The sequence below is a fragment of the Chlorocebus sabaeus genome, chromosome 2 (assembly GCF_047675955.1).
Source record: "Chlorocebus sabaeus isolate Y175 chromosome 2, mChlSab1.0.hap1, whole genome shotgun sequence".
Classification (NCBI taxonomy): Eukaryota; Metazoa; Chordata; class Mammalia; order Primates; family Cercopithecidae; genus Chlorocebus; species Chlorocebus sabaeus.
In genome coordinates, this window is record NC_132905.1 from 68,422,868 (window position 1) to 68,441,550 (window position 18,683).

The 18,683-nt window shown below is 40.4% G+C and overlaps 1 protein-coding gene across 6 annotated transcripts in view; it reads right to left on the minus strand.

Moving 5' to 3' along the window:
- The window catches only part of ITSN1 (intersectin 1), a 246,702-nt gene that overhangs the window by 78,637 nt on the left and 149,382 nt on the right, over positions 1-18,683 (minus strand). For all 6 annotated transcript variants that reach the window (XM_037990809.2, XM_037990807.2, XM_073009637.1 and 3 more), the window contains 4 exons: positions 17,433-17,662; positions 15,122-15,243; positions 4,421-4,668; positions 1,613-1,772 (listed from right to left, as the gene is read on the minus strand). In XM_037990809.2, coding sequence (XP_037846737.1) covers positions 1,613-1,772; positions 4,421-4,668; positions 15,122-15,243; positions 17,433-17,662 — 760 coding nt within the window. The remainder of the gene's footprint in view (positions 1-1,612; positions 1,773-4,420; positions 4,669-15,121; positions 15,244-17,432; positions 17,663-18,683) is intronic.

The following is an 18,683-nucleotide window of genomic DNA, read 5'->3' on the forward strand; positions in this document are numbered from 1 at the left end:
TTATACCAACTGTATCCTCTGACACTTCACTTTTCCATCCCCATCTCCACTGGCAACATGGTTGGTTCTTGCTTTCCTGAGGCCCCTCCACTCTGGTCCTCCTCTTTCCTTTTGCAGATCTTTCCACTTCCTTGCTGCTCATTTCCTTTTACGCCCCTGCAGTGTGGTTTCATCCTTCTCCTTCCCAGGTTACAAAGCTCTACCTGTCACAATGAATGGTCTCTTCTTTGCCCTGACCACAGTACTTAATAACATAAGCAAACTCCCTCCCCCACCTCCACTTTCTGGAACAACCCGTCACCCCGTCACTGAGTCACTGTTAACTGAGCATGTGACACATGCCAAATGCTGAGCTAGGACAGATGCAAAGGAAAGTACCATTTCCTGCTGAGTAGCTCCTCTTCTTCTTCCAGGCCACAGAACACACACGTACGTGCCTGTGGATTTGCTATTTTCTCCCTGTATTCTCTCTCCTTGGACGACCTCACACATTTCCTGAGATCCGATAACGTTCTCTACGGGAATGGCTCCCATCTATAATACCGGTCTCGTGCTCTCTTCCACCCTCCAGATCTATGTTCCAACAGCCTGCTAGACAGGGTCCCACATTCACCTTCAACTCAACTAAAACCCAACTCTTCCCTTTAACTGTGCATTTTCTGCCTTCCTCCTTTCCCCTTTTAAGGTGGGCCCTTTTTCTCAATCCCAGCCCTCTTCCCTTTCCTTCGGCTCCCATAGGCATTGTGACTCCAACCTCTTCACTCTTCTCTGCAGTCTCTCCCACCTGCACGCCTCTTCTGCTTCCACCAGCACCTCCCCACTTGGTGAACATGAACTCAGCTGGGTCCAGGCCTGCCCTGGGTCTCAGCTGGGTGACAGTAACAGCCCCCTGACTGGTGGCACTGCCCTGCTGGCCCTCTACTCTAATCTTCCTGCACACCACTCCTCCAGATGGATCTGCCTAGAGCCTGTGTTCCATCTGGGTGTTCTCAGATCAGAAACGATCCTGCAACCTCCAGTGCCTCCCAGAGGGGCACTTGCTGTTTGGCATGATTATTGATAGAAATTTCAGCATTTTATCATTATTGTATCAAGCAAAAGAGAACTATTCAGAATAACCACCTTTATCCTTTCAGACTTATTATTTCCAAGCAGGGCATTTCAGAGCCTCCCATTAACCTTTAATTGGTCTACCTTTTCCTGTAAAAACTCAGTGGTCTAGACAAATGGAGTGGTGCATGATTTTTCTTAAACACATTCTGCTTATCTGCCTTAAAGCCTTTCTCCCAGCATTTTCTGTCTGATATGCTGGCTCTCTCCATTTTCTAGTAAGATCTTACCCACTGGTCAAGATGCAGCTCAAATGCCACTTCTGCAATGAAGTTTCCTTCATCAACCCAGGCAGGAGAAGTTGACTGTGCCCCACCCCCATCCCCAACTCCCAACTATTCACAGCAGATTTCTGGCTCCTGCACTGGATTCCCATACTGCCAGCCAACCAAGACATGCATAACAGGGCTTGCTTCTAGATGACATTGCCAAAAAGCATTTGCTGAAGTTGTTGGCACTAGATAGCAAGCTAAGTCTTCACACTCTCACTGGCTGCCTTTACCTGGCCTAGCACAGGAGACGGGGAGGAGCCAGTGGCTGTGGCTGGAGTAAAGGCGGATCTCTGCCTTAACTGGCCGGCACTTGGAACGGTGAGAGAGGGCTGGGCTGCCCATGCATCCCAGTTATCCGTTTCTGGTTTCTCATTCGTGCTGGTGGGCCACCTGGAGGGAAAAGCACAACACCATGAATAGCAAGCACTCCCTAATATGCCAGCTTTTTATCCACAGTAAAGTACTAAAAAAAAAAAAAATAAAAATAAGAAAGAAAGAGAAAAAGAAAAAGAAAAAGATGGTAACTGATGAGCCTGTGCAACACAAACCTAGTATATTTATGTGGCTTTCTACAGTTAAAGAATGAGGAGGCTGGGTACAGTGGCTTATGCCTGTTATCCCAGCACTGTCAGAGGTCGAGGTGGGTGGATCACCTGAGGTCAAGAGTTCAAGACCAGCCTGACCAACACGGTGAAACCCCGTCTCTACTACAGATACAAAAATTAGCTGGGTGTGGTGGCACACGCCTGTAATTCAAGCTACTAAAGAGGCTGAGGAAGGAGAAATGCTTGAACGCAGGAGGCAGAGAGGTTGCAGTGAGCCAGGATCGCATCACTGAACTCTGGACTGGATGACAGAGTGAGACTCGGTCTCAAAAAGAAAAAAAAACCAAAAACGCATTAGCTGGGTGTGGTGGCAGGCATCTGTAATCCCAGCTACTTGGGAGGCTGAGGCACAAGAATTGCTTGAATCCGGGAGGTGGAGGTGGCAGTGAGCCACCGAGATCACGCCACTGCACTCCAGCCTGGGTGACAGAGCAAGACTCTGTCTCAAAAAGAAAAATAAATAAAAGAACAAGGAGGAGAGGAAAAGGCATTTGTCTGAATCTTGATTTCCTCAGTGATAAAATGGGAACAATACTGTGCCACTTAAGGTTAGTTGTGAGGGTCACATGAAATACGGGCTAGGGAAATACTCTAACTAAAGCACCGGAGAAACATCCTCACATGAGCATTTGTAATAACAATAGTTAAATGAGAAAAAAGAAGCTACCTGCCACCTATGGAGCTGGAGCTCCTCAACACCACTTCTCAGACCCATGCACCCTATAGTAAGTACCTGGTTGTATGCCTAGATGCCACAGCAATTACAAGTGGCATCCTGACAGCAACCAGTTGTCCTGGGTCCCAGGGACAGTTCTAGTTTTGTGATTTTAATAATTTTAGATAAACAGGCTGGGCACGGTGGTTGATACCCCTAATCTCAGCACTTTGGGAGGCCAAGGCTGGAGGATCACTTGAATTCAGGAGTTCAAGACCAGCCTGGGCAACATAGTGAGACCTCATCTCTACAAAAAACGTAAATATTAGCTGGGCATGGTGGCATGCACCTGTAGGCCCAGCTACTTGGGAGGCTGAGGCAGGAATATTACTTGAGCCCAGGAGGTCAAGGCTGCTGTGAGCCATGGTTGTGCCACTGCACTCCAGCCTGGGTGATGAAGTGAGACTCTGTCTCAAAATAATAATAAATAATAATAATAATAACAAATAATTTTAGATAAACGTATCTGTGTGAGTGCAGATTTAAAGGCAATTTACTTTTTACATCTTTATAAGATATACAAACAAAACTGAAAACCAAAATAATTCCCGATTTTTCATTTGGAAAATAAGGTGCCCATAATTACAGCAAGAGAATTGCACACCATACATTTCATGAAGAAGAGGCATACTGATTTGATCCCCAGCAAAACAAATCCTGGAAAATATGGCATTAGTCTTCTATTTTAGCCTAAGCTTTAGTTTTAGAAACTCAGAACTTTTCAGTCAAGACCAAAAGAGGAAAGGGAAAGTTTCAACTTGGAAGTCAAGCTAATGGAAGGCTATTTTTTTTCTACAGGAGAGATTAGATGGGGGGACCTTCTTTAACACCTTGAGCCTTTTATGTGAAAATAAAGTATGAAAAACTTGCTATTCCTTACATCCTTCCCTCCACTTCCTCCTACCCTGGGTAATTATTCTTTCTTCCCTCTCTTTGTTCCATCTGATTCTTCTCCAGCAATACATCTGGATTCCTTGCCTTCAATATGTTTCTTCTGAAAGATGATTAGACTTGAAAAAAAATTTTAAACACTTCTTATTCAAATCACTCATAATTGTATCCTAGTATAAAATATTTTTAGACAATTGCTCATCTTGGTCATGGCCCTATAACTGGAAGTTTGAACAACAATTTCATCTATCATTTCAAACCTCTGCTTACACACAGTTTTTAAAATGCCCTGATGAACCAGGGCACAGAACTAACCATGGCCAAGTGCAAACAACTCTTCATTCTATTGTACATTTGTATAAGATTAATGAAAGTGGAAAGCTTTAAAGGAAACAGCTTTCTATCTTATTCAGAACCACATGACTGAATTCAATTTTTGCTTCTGCCTGGCAAAAAAAAAAGTGCTATTTGCATGCAGGAAATGACTCTGAAAATTTGCTGACTGACATGGATGTCAAAACAGATTATTAGGAAACTGTATTTCTCCATTTCTTCCACAAGAATGATAGATACAAATACATTATTGAACAAAACAAGATAACAGGCTTCATTTTGTACCATGGTAAGTCACTGTTGGGCAATGACATCATTAAATCCAGTTCAGGGACTGTAATCTCCAATTTGGCAGCCAGAGAAAGGAGTATCGAAAATGAGCCAGTCCCCTCACATAGAAGGACAATCCAAGACTATGAAAATACTTAAGAGGGGGGAAAAAATGACCAAATTGGGATTTCAAAAATCATCAGAAAGAGCCCACCAACACGTACGTGGAGCTGAAGTCGGCCCAGTTATTGGGGGTCGTGGAGGGCTCGGAAGAGGTTACTGCCAAAGGGGCAGGGGTCTCACGCAAGGCCAGTTTGGGGGCAGGGGCAGATGTCGAATCAGTCACTGTTTTCACTGGAGCGGGAACCTCATTTTCTGGGATTTTCTCTGCATAGTTTGCAGGGAACCACCCTGTCTTTCCTTTTAATTCTCCTCCAAGCCAGCCGGGTTCTCCAGTTTGGCTTTCATCCACCTGTAGAAAAAGTCACAACTTTAATTTAAGTAGAACTAAATCAACCCCCGAAGAGACCCAGCACCCAACTACAGGGAAGTCCCAAGCCTCTGCCCTCTTTAGACTGACATATGGCATAGGAATTTCTTCATTTTAGTCCAAGTGTCTGGGAAAAGAGTCTAAGCAGTAATGCTGAAAAAAATGCACTATAATTCAAGTTCTCATTCTCTGTACTTTTTAAAAAAGCCTTACCCCATGCTTTCCTAATAATGGCAGTTGAGACAAAGTGCCTGGAGTCCTGAGGCATGGAATTTAAATATCATGATTTGGGAAGTGACTTGACAGGCTTCATTAGAAAGTCATGTCATTATTAAAAATAATTTGACTTGAGTTTATTACTTAAAGTTGAAAGCAAAGGGTGCAATCAATATAAATTCAGTACTCTTAAAACCTCCAATAAGTAAGTAGTATTTATTTCAGTACAGGGACAAGGAAGATTTTTTTAAAAACCATGGCCTTAAATGGTTTCCACGGGAAGCAAAGCTGCCTACTGCTGTGTTTAGGCATTTAAAAGCTCCACAGACACATGATGAGAAAATTAAGGAAGTGATTATTTACAGCAATAATCAATTTTATTAAGGTCCTGTGGTCTTCTTTCGTATACATTCAACTTGCATATTCACAAAAGTGCACAGGAAAATACAGAATTATACTGTTTAAAAATTTCACAGAGGCCATTTATTACACCAAAGGCTTTTAAGGTTTACATTTTAATTCTGACTCAAATGGATCACCCAAAATGGCCAAAATGATTCTACTTTTCTTTACGAGTTGTCCCTACTATTTTATGAGCAATAGGAGAATGACTTTGGAGGACAATCACATTTGCTATTAGGAAATTTATTTTTGGGCCGGGCACGGTGGCTCATGCCTGTCATCCCAGCACTTTGGGAGGCTGAGGCGGGCGGGTTACCAGAGGTCAGGAGTTCAAGACCAGCCTGACCAACATGGTGAAACCCCATCTCTACTAAAAATACAAAATCAGCCGGGCATGGTGGCGCATGCCTGTAATCCCAGCTACTCGGGAGGCTGAGGCAGGAGAATTGCTTGAACCCAGGAGACAGAGGTTGCAGTGAGCTGAGATCACGCCACTGCACTCTAGCCTGGGCAACAAGAGTAAAACTCCGTCTCAAAAAAAATTTTATTTTCATTATTATAATTCTTATAACAGTCTTATCTTATGAAATCTTATATCTTATTTTACCCTTCTTATGCTGCCTGAGGAGTAAAACATCAAACACTTCACTGGACATTAAAGTTGCTTCTTAGAAATCAGACATGAGTAGGTAGGGTCTTAACAATGATTTTGGAAAAATCTGACAAAAATACCAGTTACCTAATCCACTCAAGTATTCAGTAAAAATGAATTAAAAATAAAGCAAAAAATGATTACATTAAAGAAACCAAACATCTATCTGCATGTACTCAGTGGAGAGTGAGTTCACTACTTAATAGGGTTCACTACTTATTAGCTTATTTGAATTAACAAATGCTTGGGGTGGAGAAAACAGAACGCAAAGCAAGGCTTACTACTGAATTCTACCTGTTATTTACAAAATATTCAGCAAGTAGGGGATGCCTGATTGCTGCTCCACTTTAGGGAAACTTTATCATCACAGATAAAAGCAATTTTTAAAGCTGAGAATTCTCCAACCAACCAAAAAAGGAGTTTCCTTGCATAAAATGCAATAACACTTCCAAAGGTTGAATTTTTGGCTTCACAGCTCTTTCATTTCTGCTCGCACTCACACCCACATGAACACACCAGCCACTTTCCAGTCATTGTTTTGTTCTTACTGTTCTTTTTCTGGGCAGCCCCAACTGTTTCTCTAGATGAGGATTTAAGATAAATTCTCCCCCATTTGGATCTTCTTTTACGCTAAACTCAAATGGCTAGATGTCTTTCCTGCCTTGTTTACATTTTGGTGATATGGTGACACACTATAACTTTGCAGCTGCTCCACACTGGAAACACAGCCAGGTGCTGCCAGACTTCTCAGTAGGCTCAATAGTCAAGACCAGCCAACTTGGTTCTAGGACCAAAGATGATGTCAGGCAGGAATGGGTTAGGAGCATGAGCCAAACACACAATAATTTAGTGTTAAGACTGTGAAGTGCAATGATCAAGAACAGGGCTCTGCAGTTAGATCATCTCAATTTAAGTGCTAGTTCTACAATCTATTAACTGGTTGACTTTGGGCAAGTTTAATCTCGTGGCACCTCAGTTTTTTCGTCTGTAAAATGGGGATAATAAAAATACCTGTCTTATTATAATGCTCACTGTGAGGACTGACAAATATTTACACCAATGCCTGGCAGACTAAACGTGTTTTTTTTTTTTTTTTTGAGATGGAATCTCACTCTTGTCACCCAGGCTAGAGTACAGTGGCATAATCTCAGCTCACTGCAACCTCTGCCTCTTGGGTTCAAGCAATTCTCCTGCCTCAGCCTCCCAAGTAGCTGGGATTACAGGCACCCGCCACCACGCCCGGCTGATTTTTGTATTTTTACTAGAGACGGGGTTTCACCATGTTGGCCAGGCTGGTCTCGAACTCCTGACCTCAGGTCATCTGCCCGCCTAGGCCTCCCAAAGTTCTGGGATTACAGGCATGAGCCACTGCACCAGGTCAGATTTTTTTTTTTACATTATCTCTCCTGCTGTCCGGCTCTGATGTGCTATAGTTCTCTTCCTTGGGATTCTGTCCTGTTCTAAAAGCCTGGTCTTGACTTTACCTTCACTCTAGGTAACAATATCCTTCTCTGTTCAGGAGTTCCCTACTCTAACTGCCTGGTCCCCCACTCCCTCTAGGTTTCTCTAGGTTTACCTTCTTGTTATAAGCAATCCTTTAGGGGCTCAAGTGGATCCCTCGATTGATGGGAACTCCTACTCGTCTGCTCATTTTGGATCTCCTCAAAGGTCAGCTGCTTTGCTTAATTATGTCCCATGATCTATTGTCACTCCCTTGAAACACAGGGTATTGACTGGTTAATAAGACTTTTAGGCCAGGCGCAGTGGCTCACTCCTGTATTCCCAGCACTTTGGGAAGCCAAAGTGGATCACTTGAGGTCAGGAGTTTCAGATCAGCCTAGGCAACATGGTAAAACCCCATCTCTACAAAAAATACAAAAATTAGCTGGGCGTGGAGGCGCATGCCTGTAATTCCAGCGACTTGGGAGGCTGAGGCAGACAATTGCTTAAACCCGGGAGGTGGAGGTTGCAGTGAGCCAAAATCATACCACTGCAGTCCAGCTTGTCTCAAAAAAAAAAAAAAAAAAGACTTTTGGTGGACATCTGGAATGTGATCTGAAGCCCTGGGGAAATGTCCTCCCCCTCCAGTAAACTGATAGCACCCAGCCTGTCCCCAGATATGATAGAAAGTCTGCTGGTGCAGTGTACACCTAGGAGTGAAGGAGGGGGGCCATATCAGCCTCTTATCTCCATAAGCAAGAGCTTCTCCCAGCCCTAAGGACAACAGTGAAATCAGCATTTCACTTTTAAGCAAAGAAATCTGCTGGTCTCAACAGCCCCTCAAACAATAGTTTCAATTAGTTTAATTTACTCTTACAAGTATACATCAGTTTTAATAAATTATTACAGTTTAAGGTTCAGGGGATGCAAGAGACATTCATTCTTAACACCCAAATTAAATTAACCACTTAGAAAGGTCAACATATGAAAATAAAAAACATTTCTTCCTGGATTTGGAAAACTACCCAAAATGTCAATCCAATTCTGGAAAACATAAGATTATGGCAGACCAAGAAGTAGGAACACAAATGGCTTTGTAATATGACTGGTTCCAACGTGGACTTTTTACACAATGTACATTTACCTACTGGGGACTATAAGGGAGATGTTATTATTAACAATCTTGGTCTCAATACAATTTCATTTATCAGCCACACTGTAACACCCCAACGTATTTGGGGGTAATTCTAGTGAAACATCATTAAAGTGACGTACAAACCACCAGATATTGCTCACATTTCTGGGACTATGTTACAGAGCTGGTCTACAAAATGTTAGTAATTACACACTGCATATTGTAGCTCACTGATGCAACAGTCAAATATACAAAGCAGCCACTTCAGGTTTAAGTCCGTTTGGCAAAGGCTGATAATATTACACCTCTTTTCTCAATTTTTATACGCTCAATGGCTGCCATCTTCATTAGATGAGATTAGTATTTCTAAAATCTCTGACCCTGTCACAAAGGAGGGAAGCAGAAATTCCTTTTTCCCTCACAGAACACGATAAACAAGTGTAGCAAACAGGTTTAGCCTGTGTATTCAGACCAGCTGACAGTGGCTGCATGGGATGTGTTGAGGAGCGCAGGTAGCAAAACATTTTTCATGGATTCACCGGTTTTGAAATATAAGATTTCTCCTCCAAATTCCTAGATGAGGATATTAAAATTCTTTCTTTCTTTTTTTTTTTTTTTTTTTTGGATGGAGTCTCGCTCTGCTGCCAGGCTGGAGTGCAGCGGTGTGATCTCGGCTCCCTGCAAACTCTGCCTCCTGGGTTCACGCCATTCTCCTGCCTCGGCCTCCCAAGTAGCTGGGACTACAGGTGCCTGCCACCACGCCCGGCTTTTTTTTGTTGTTGTTTTTTTAGTAGAGATGGGGTTTCACCATGTTAGCCAGGATGGTCTCAATCTCCTGACCTCGGGATCCGCCCACCTCGGCCTCCCAAAGTGCTGGGGATTACAGGCGTGAGCCACCGCACCTGGCCTTAAAACTCTTTCTAAAGCTCCAACCTGGAGGTTGGCAAATTTTGCCTCTGTTGCAACTACTCAAATCTGCCACTGTAGCACACAATATGTGAATGAAGGACCCTGGCTGTGTTCCAATAAAACTTTATTACAAAACAGGCAGTGATTGGGCCAGATGTGAGCCAACCCTGTAATCATGTGTATATTGGTCCCTCAAAACCGCAGTGATATTACGGCCAATTGTTACTAAATGAGCTGTATTCTGATGTTCAATCTACGGAAATCTATAGAAGGTAGAGGAAAAAGGTATTGTTGGCTACATTTTAAAAAATGTCTGTCAAGAGAAGAAAAGGAAAACAATGAGTTAAAAATTGGTATAAGAGTAACACCAAGACAAACAATTTCCAGAATGAACTGACTAGCTAATGACTAATAACTACTAAAGAAGTCCATTCTTCCTTGGGTATTTTTAAGAGGATATTTTCTAGAAATGCTTTAGGATTAGTCCTGACATGAACAAGAGATTAAGTTAGATCAGTGGTTCCTGAAATTGACTCCCTAACAGAACCGCCTGGTCGGACTTTTGAATGCTGTATGTGCAGTAACGTTCCCAGAATCTCTGGGGATGAGCCCTGGCATGGTTATTTTTTGGAAGCTCCCTCAGCAATCTGGATGCATTCAGGCCTGCACCAGTCCAAGGATAGCATTTAAACCAAGCTTGTCCAACCCACAGCCCACGGGCTGCATGTGGCCCAGGACAGCTTTTAATGCGGCCTAACACAAATTCATCAACTTTCTTAAAACATTATGAGATTTTTTTGCGATTTTTTAAAAGTTCATCAGCTATTGTTACTGTTAGTGTATTTTATGTGTGGCCTAAGGCAATTCTTGCAATGTGGCCCATGAAAGCCAAAAGACTGTACTGATTTAGACACCCAGCCTGTGTTCTCCAGATAAACTTCAACAAAACAGCAGTGAGCATAGGTTTTCTCGTTTCTTATGTTCTACTAATATGTTACGGATGTCAAACTTGATTTAATTCACCCTCTAAGAATTGAGACTTCCAGATGAAGAGAGGCCATATATTTTCTAAGCATCTAAGCCTTAGCCATCAAGGTCAAACTCAACTGGAAAGCATTCAGTCCTCGCTGAGCACATCACTTCACACGGATTCCTCTCCTCCTCTAAATTCCTAGCAGAGTTAGTGAGTATCTATTGAGAACTTCATCAAATATTGGCCTTTTCATGTGTTCCTCTAGATTTTTCTAAAAAGATTTTAACCATATGAATGGTAGACTTGGTAATTTTCTATTATCAACAGCACTGAGAATAGTGTTATATACAAGGTATCACATTAAATTTTTGTTAACCATGAAAAATTATAGTTTTGGATAAAACCGGGCTTTTTCTACAAGCAAATTATTTTTAAGGCTAAGACTGCCTACATTGAAAAAGAAAACACTGTCACATTGTTAGACTTCTAAAAATCGAACATATTATAGTAACCTATGTCCCAAAGATGTTTGAGGAATCTGAGAATCTGATGATGACTGTGCCCACAAAAGTAAAAGTGAACCCCGGATTTTTCAACCTAGAGAGACTGACAGTAATGTTGTACTACATGTTTCATGCTCCTTGTTACCTGCAAAATTCATGAAATTAAAAAAATACAAACCTGTTGCTATTAGATGTCAATATCTATCTTTTTGCATTGATTGTTATCCTCACAATGATAACACAGTTGAATGGCACCTGGAGTATCACAATGCATTTTGTAGTACAAAATTGAAACACTGCTGTCCCTTCCGCAAGCCAACTAATTATGCCTAGTAGTACATTCTACGTTTCATTACATATTTAGGAGGTCTGAGATAAAATAAACACTATTACAGTCCTGGGTAGATATTCTCTGTTATACTTGTCCTTAATTTATTTTTAGTTTTATTAAAAATTATAAATTAAATACATTTATAAAAATGAAAATAACATAGAAGTCTATAAAATTCAACATGAAAGCCCCTTCTTTACTGCCCAGTGGTAACCACTGTTAACAGTTTCATATATATATTTCAAAATTGTTAACTATAAACACATGAATATATATAGAGTTTTATTTCTAACCAAATGCAATTATGCTGCACACATTCTGCTTTTTTGATGGAAATCTTATATGTATATATGATCTATATAAGTTTTAATCTTCATTATTTTTAGCTATATCATAATTTATTTAAACCATCCCTTTACTGATGGACATTGGGCTGTTCATTTGCTTTTACCAACACCACTGCAGTGAACATCCATGTACACACATATTTGTGCATCTGCCCAAAAGAGGAAGGAAAAGCATGAGAGGAAGGAGAAAAATAGAATTTTTGGGGCAGAGGGAATGAGAATTTTAAATCTAAACAGGCACTGCCAAATTGCCCTCCAAATCACTTAACCAATTTATACAACCATGCTAACAATGTATATTATATTCACTGTCCTATACTCTTGACAAAGCTGGATATTACCAGACTTTTAAACTTGCTCATTTGATAGAGGAACAATGCTATTTTGTTTTCTAGCTTGCATTTTTCTGATCGCCCAAGAAGCTAAGCATCTTTTCATGTATTTTTTAAATAACTGACTTTTTACTTCATCTGTGAATGTCCCTTCCCACCCTCTGCCAATTGTTTAAGGTTTGTGGGTGTCTTTCAAAGTTAACTGTTTGGAATCTTTATGTAACAGGGGTAACCCTTTATGTAACCCTTGGTCTCATATATTTTGAAATATAGACATTTTAATTTTTGCATATTGTCAACTGTCCATTTTTGCCTCTTATGACTTTTGGTTTTTATAGCTTAAAAAGGCCTTTCTTAGCCAGAAAATTATTCCAATAGTCTCCTTAAAAATTTTTTCTTCCCAGAATTGTATCTTTTATGTTTAATCTACTTGGAACTCCTTTTTGTCTATGGCCTGAGATGAAGACTTGACCTAATTCCTTGCCAAACACAGAGCATTCAAGTTAGTCCTTAAAAGGAATCTAGCAAAAAGAAACCCAGTACACAAACTGAGAAGACTTATGACTTACTTTTTTTTTTTTAAGCACAACCTACTACACAGACTCAAACACATTTTTACTGCCACAACAACACCCAGAGATATGTGTACTTACACAGAATTCAAGTGACTTAAAAGGACAAAACATCGAATAAGATGCAGACTTCCTGACAGTTAGGCAACACTTACCCATTCCCCTTTAACCTCCACCAGGAAAGCAAAGGTTTGAAAGCAAGGCAAAATATATGTTTAATGACATGCTTTATTCTTACAGCATATCTAAACTCTACGCATCTCATCAAGCTGGTGGTTAACTAGCCAATTCGAGGAAAAGGTTTCAACAGGCCTAGGATTATAGGTGAAGCCCAAATATGTTACCGAAAAAGAGCAACACTTTCTCATCAAGATACAGATCACCTGCAACATTTCCTTATCATAACATTTCACAACGTTCCCTTACTTTAGGATGAGAGCGAGCTGCTTCTCTGCACCTTGTGTTGCAAGGAAATCCAGTTTCAAAAATAGCAGGCTGGTTTGTTTAACGTTAAAAAAAATTGTAATGAGGTCCTCACTGATGTGACATTGTATTTTCAGAAATTTTAGATTCCTATTACATGGTATTTACATATTTTACAATTAATCTGCTTTACAGGATACACTACTTCAAATACGAGGCAGTATGAGTAAAGTAGCTTCAGGCTATTAGAAACCACGGTGTAGGAAACAGCAGGTGGTGAAGTCAGAGGAAAGCCGACAAACATGCCCTGCTGGCTCGAGTTACCGTTTGTGTGCGCAGAGTGGAGTGCCCAAACCAACAGTTCTTTCTGTAAAGGATGAGTAAGACTGGCACCCAGCATGTTTCAGTCAATAACTGTGTGCTGAATGAAGCCATGGAGTATATTTGAAGAGGTTTTCACTATTGTTAAGGTGATTTTAACTTTTAAAGATCTGGAGCCTGGGCAACATAGGGAGACCCTATCTCTACAAAAAAATAAATAAAAATAAAAATTAGCTGGGTGTGGTGGCACACACCTCTGAACTACTCAGGAGGCTGAGGCAGGAGGATCACTTGAGCCTGGGAGGTGGAGGTTGCAGTGAGCCAAGACCATGCCACTGCACTCCAGCCTAGGTGACAGAGTGAGACCCTGTCTCAAAAAAAAAAAAAAAAAAAGAAAAGAAAAAATAATTTGGGATTTTTGGCCTTGCTTCTTCTAGCCCATGGTAATTACAAAGAAAGCAGTGCGCTATTAGGAAAAAAGGGGACATAGGAATTGATTTCTCTAAGTGCTAAACATATTGTTATTTCTATGTATTTTAGCCTATTAAAGATCCACAGATACGATGTGTATATGGCAAGATGAATGCATGAGTAATAGTATAATCACCTGTACAACACCCTTTATACTTCAAAGACATACAGTCCTTGGGCAAGAAACATGTTGTTTCAATTGTTAACTTGCATAGTTCTTTACAAATTCTAGGCCAGGCATGGTGGCTCATGCCTGTAATTTCAGCACTTTGGGAGGCTGACATGGGAGGATCGTTCGAGCCCAGGCAATTCAAGACCAGCCTGGGCAACATGGAGAAACCCTGTCTCTACAAAAAACATAAAAAGTAGCTGGGCATGGTGGTGCACACCTGTGGTTCCAGCTACTTGGGAGGATGAGGTAGGAGAATCGCTTTGCTTGAGCCCGGGAGGCAGAGGTTGCAGTGAGCCAATATCACGCCACTGCACTCCAGCCTGGGCAACAGAGTGAGAAGTTGTGTCAACAACAACAAAAAAAGCTAAATTATCTTTAAAAAAAAAAGTGCTAAGAGTAATGCAAAGTTGATGACTTCTAAGACTCTAAAAGTGAGTAACTAGAACAAGGAACTACTATTTTCTTTTAGAAAATGATTTAGATCAACCATGTTTGATTTTCTTTCTTAAACTGGTTCCTATAGTTTTCGTTACATCATAAGATTGTTATTAGTTAAAGGAAAGAAACAGTAACAAAGTAAAATTCTAAATTATTTTCTGGTTCAGAGTAGGAAAGCAGATTAACTGTGTAATTCATTACTCTTTTTACATAATTCAAAGTTCACATAATTAAAGGGAAAAAAGATGCTCTGATGCAAAGATACAAAAGTTATTGCAATTATGAGAATGATGATAGAGTGTTCTGCACTTATAACTATTTCTTAAAGACTCCTGGCCTCCTCCCACCTCGGAGGATCCTAGTGTGTGTGTATATATATGTACATATGCACATTAGTATATATTATATATAATATATATACACATGCATGCTAGTATATAGTCTATACATCATATATAAAATATATGTATTACATATATATTTATACTCATATATTTATACTCATAGTATATAAGTAGTAATCTAAACTCTGAAATTATCAGACATTTATAGATTTAAAAATAAGAACACATTGTCTTTACCAACTCAATTTTAAAGTGATGTTGGGATACATTTTTTAAATGCCATCTTTCATTTTAATAAAAAAGAAAGAAGATTGAGCTTACACTTTAAAAATCTAGATGCTGAATTATTGGGTTTCATACTCACTGACAATCTCACAATTGTTGAATAAAGTGAAACAAGAGGACAGAGGCTAATCTTCAACAGAAATGACCCTCTCACTGGAGTCTTTCTTACCATGACTATGTCTCCTGGCTGGATAGTGATTTCATCATGGCTTCTGGATTCAAAGGGGTACAGTGCCCGGTAATATACCACTTTTACGTTTTCCTGTGCAGAAATTGTAAGTGGACCTTTTTCTGTTTACAAAAAAGGTGGGGGGACAAAAATAAATAATTACAGAGAACACAAATGTATGACAACAAGCCAAACAACTAACCTCTCCTCTATTGCCTATCTTCACCTCTGAACTATTTCCCTCCATTCAAGGAATTTCTGAAACACATACTGACTGCCAAAACAGAGCCAAATCTGACGTCAGCAACTCAAACCCATCAGAGAGTTCATTGGTGACTCCCTCTAAACAAAGGTCATTCCAAGGCTGAGTGCAGCCAGGCTGCCTAAAGGTTCCTTGTCTCTGCCTCTTGGCTTGGGCTCTAGCAGTGCAGATCTGTAAAGCATCAATACCCCCTCCTCCCTACCCAGTGTGTGGAGTACAATGTAGCAGTTAGGATACGACCCAGAGTCTGCATCAGCCAAGGAGCAAACTTGTTTGGGAGGGAACAGAGGCACCAGTTTCCATACCAAAACATGAAAATGCAGATGTTTTAGGCTCTTTAACATGGTCATATAAAACTCAAGTGCTGATTTCAGTTATACTGATAATCCCCGATGAAGAAACTCTTCCTCTACATTTCTTTGGGAAATAATGAGCCTAAGGATGAACCCTAGATGAAAATAATTTAGATTTTAAGTGATACAAAATGTTTAAACATGCACATGAGCAGAGGATATTTTGCATTCTGGTTAGCAACAACTAATAACAGAACTTTGGGCATTTTTACTCAAGAGCTACAAGTATTTTGACATATAACTCTCTTATCCGGAAAGCAATGAGGGTAAAGTATTATCTCCACATGATTTTGAACTGTATGACATGCAAGATTTCCTACTGACTGAAGGCGAAAAAACCAATCTTCATTTATACTAGGAGGACGCATGAAGAACTTAAACTAACTGCCTAAGATCAATGGTGAAATTATTTTCAGATAGAAAAAAACTATCAAAAAATTAATTTGCCCCTCCTATGACATGGTTGCTACTGTGTAGGTCTGATGACCTGCCAGTCTTTCCCCTGGACTGCACGAATCTGAAGGCAGGTAGGTGCCTACTGCAGCTCCATACCTCACGCCCATCTCAGCTCACTATGCAGCTGGGAACCAGTGAACCTTTACAGAATAGCTTGGAAGTGTTTTTTCTTTCTTTTCTTTCTGTATACTGCAGCACTGAAGAAGCACACGGATGACCAAGCAAAATTGGTATAATTTGCCACACAAAGAAAAAGCAACGACTTGCTTCCGCTGAGCATTATTTGCAAAACTGTACAATCACACAACCACACAAGAATCTTAAATACATTCTAGCTTACATCTGTTATTATAAAGGATAGCTTTTCCTAGCTATTCCAATTAGATCGGTCTTTCATTTATCTTTTTGTTCAGTCTTTTATTTATCCTTTTTTTTAAAAAAAAGGCAAATTAGGCCAGGCATAGTGGTTCATGCTTGTAATTTCAGTACTCTGAAAGGCCAAGGTGGGAGGATTGCCTGAGGCCAAGAGTTCAAGACCAACCTGGGCAACAAAGTTAGAACTCCATCTCTACAAAAAAAAAAATTAGCTGGGCATGGTGGTGCACACCTATAGTTCCAGCTCCTTGGGAGGCTAAGACAGGAGGATTGCTTAAACCCAAGAGTTTGAGGCTGCAGTGAACTATGACTGTGCCACTGCACTTAGCCTAGGTGACAGAGTGAGACTGTCTCAAAGAAAAAAGAAAAGCAAAGAGAAGTAAAGAAAAGAAAAAGCAAATTATGTTCAAAGGACAAAACGCTGCCACTTTTCAAAAAGTAAAAGCAGTTTTATGCAATGCAGACCGAAGATAGCGAATACCCCATCAGTGGAGGCAAGGGTGAAAGGTGCCACTTTCTGTTGCAGAAACAGCTCAGAAATTCCAGGGAGGGAAGTAACAAACCAGAGAAACAGCAGGTTCTTTTGCAGCATATACGACCAGTGGAACTTCATGCCACTTGTTAACTCTGTAGAGGACTCGTGGATGCCGGTGTAATGTGGGCCAGAGGCTGGCATGGTGATGGGAGAATTACACAGATCTCAACTGACCCTGGGGAAAGAAGAGCTGCCATGCTCAAAATAAGAGACTGATGTTCTCATCTGTTAATGTAGCCAAGACAGGTCCTGATGAGATATGGGCGTTTTTCAGGAGGATCTGGGAGAGAAGATGACTTATTTTCTAGAATTATTTTTGGCTTCTAATACCTGAAGTGGACCAGGGTGCCTGGACAGCTGGCTTAGTTGGTTCTTGGTGTTGATGGAAAAGCCGACCCAGCTTGTCTTGTGCTTCCTGTTTGCCTTTCTCCTCGCCATCCTTCTTTTTGATACTCTCCTCCCTTTTCAGTTTTTCCTCCTCATGGAGTTTTCTTGGTCGCTGATGCTCGTCCTCCTGCTGCACATGCTCCAGCCACTGCTTGTCCCTTTCCTGAGCTCGTCTGCCAACAAACACACTTGATTACAGCAAGAAAGCAACTCTAAGTTAACACTACTGTTGCCTCTTTTCACAAAAAAAGCTCCATCCAGTAAATGGGATGGGAAACATCAAGGGAACATTGTTCTTCAGACGGGGCAACTGAATCAGGGCTTCAGTTCTGAGTGAGAAGAAATCACATGATTTAGGAAAACACAGAAAATTTCTGATGTATTTTATAAAGTGGTTACAAGAATAAGAAACATACTTCTTAATAATAAAGCTGGATTAAACTGACCAAACAGAGCCATAAAACACAGAGAACATAACTTCTATAAAAATAAAATACACTCAACACTGTAAATGAAATATCACTTAAAATAAGTACATGATCAATCAGATCCCTAAAATTTCCCCCCAGCAAAAGGTACAACACATTTACATGCGCACATGTTGCTCCCCAAGCCTGAAGCTGAAAGCAAGTGATTGTTTTATTGACTTCAACTACTTTGATTTTGCTTTTCAAAGTAGCTACCACAAATAGATAATTGTAATTAAATCTAGGCCTTGTAATTTTTGATGGCCTCAACCTGAAACCCACAGTAAAAGACTGAGAATGATTTTTCTCATTCTATAATACTTTATAAAGTCAGAAAATACTTTAAATGAAACTAGTATGTAATAACAAATGATATAATAATAACTAGCTCTCCATATATTAACTCCTTTAAACTGCGAATCAGGTAGGTAGTCTTAGTATTACTCCCATTTTACAAATAAGGAAGCTGGGGCAGAGATATTAAATGACTTGTCCACATCACACAGTCATATGTGCCTGGGCTTCAATCCCAGGCAGCCTGGTCCCAGAGTCTCCACCCTGAACTGCCATCCTGTGACATGGCTAAGGCACACAGGTCATTGGCTAGAATTAGGAATTTGCCACAGGAACATAATTGAAACAAATTATACTTTTATTCTCCATTGTCAAAAAATTACATTTATTGCTACTCTGTATGAATGTGAAATTTTTATGCAGAAGTCTTTAA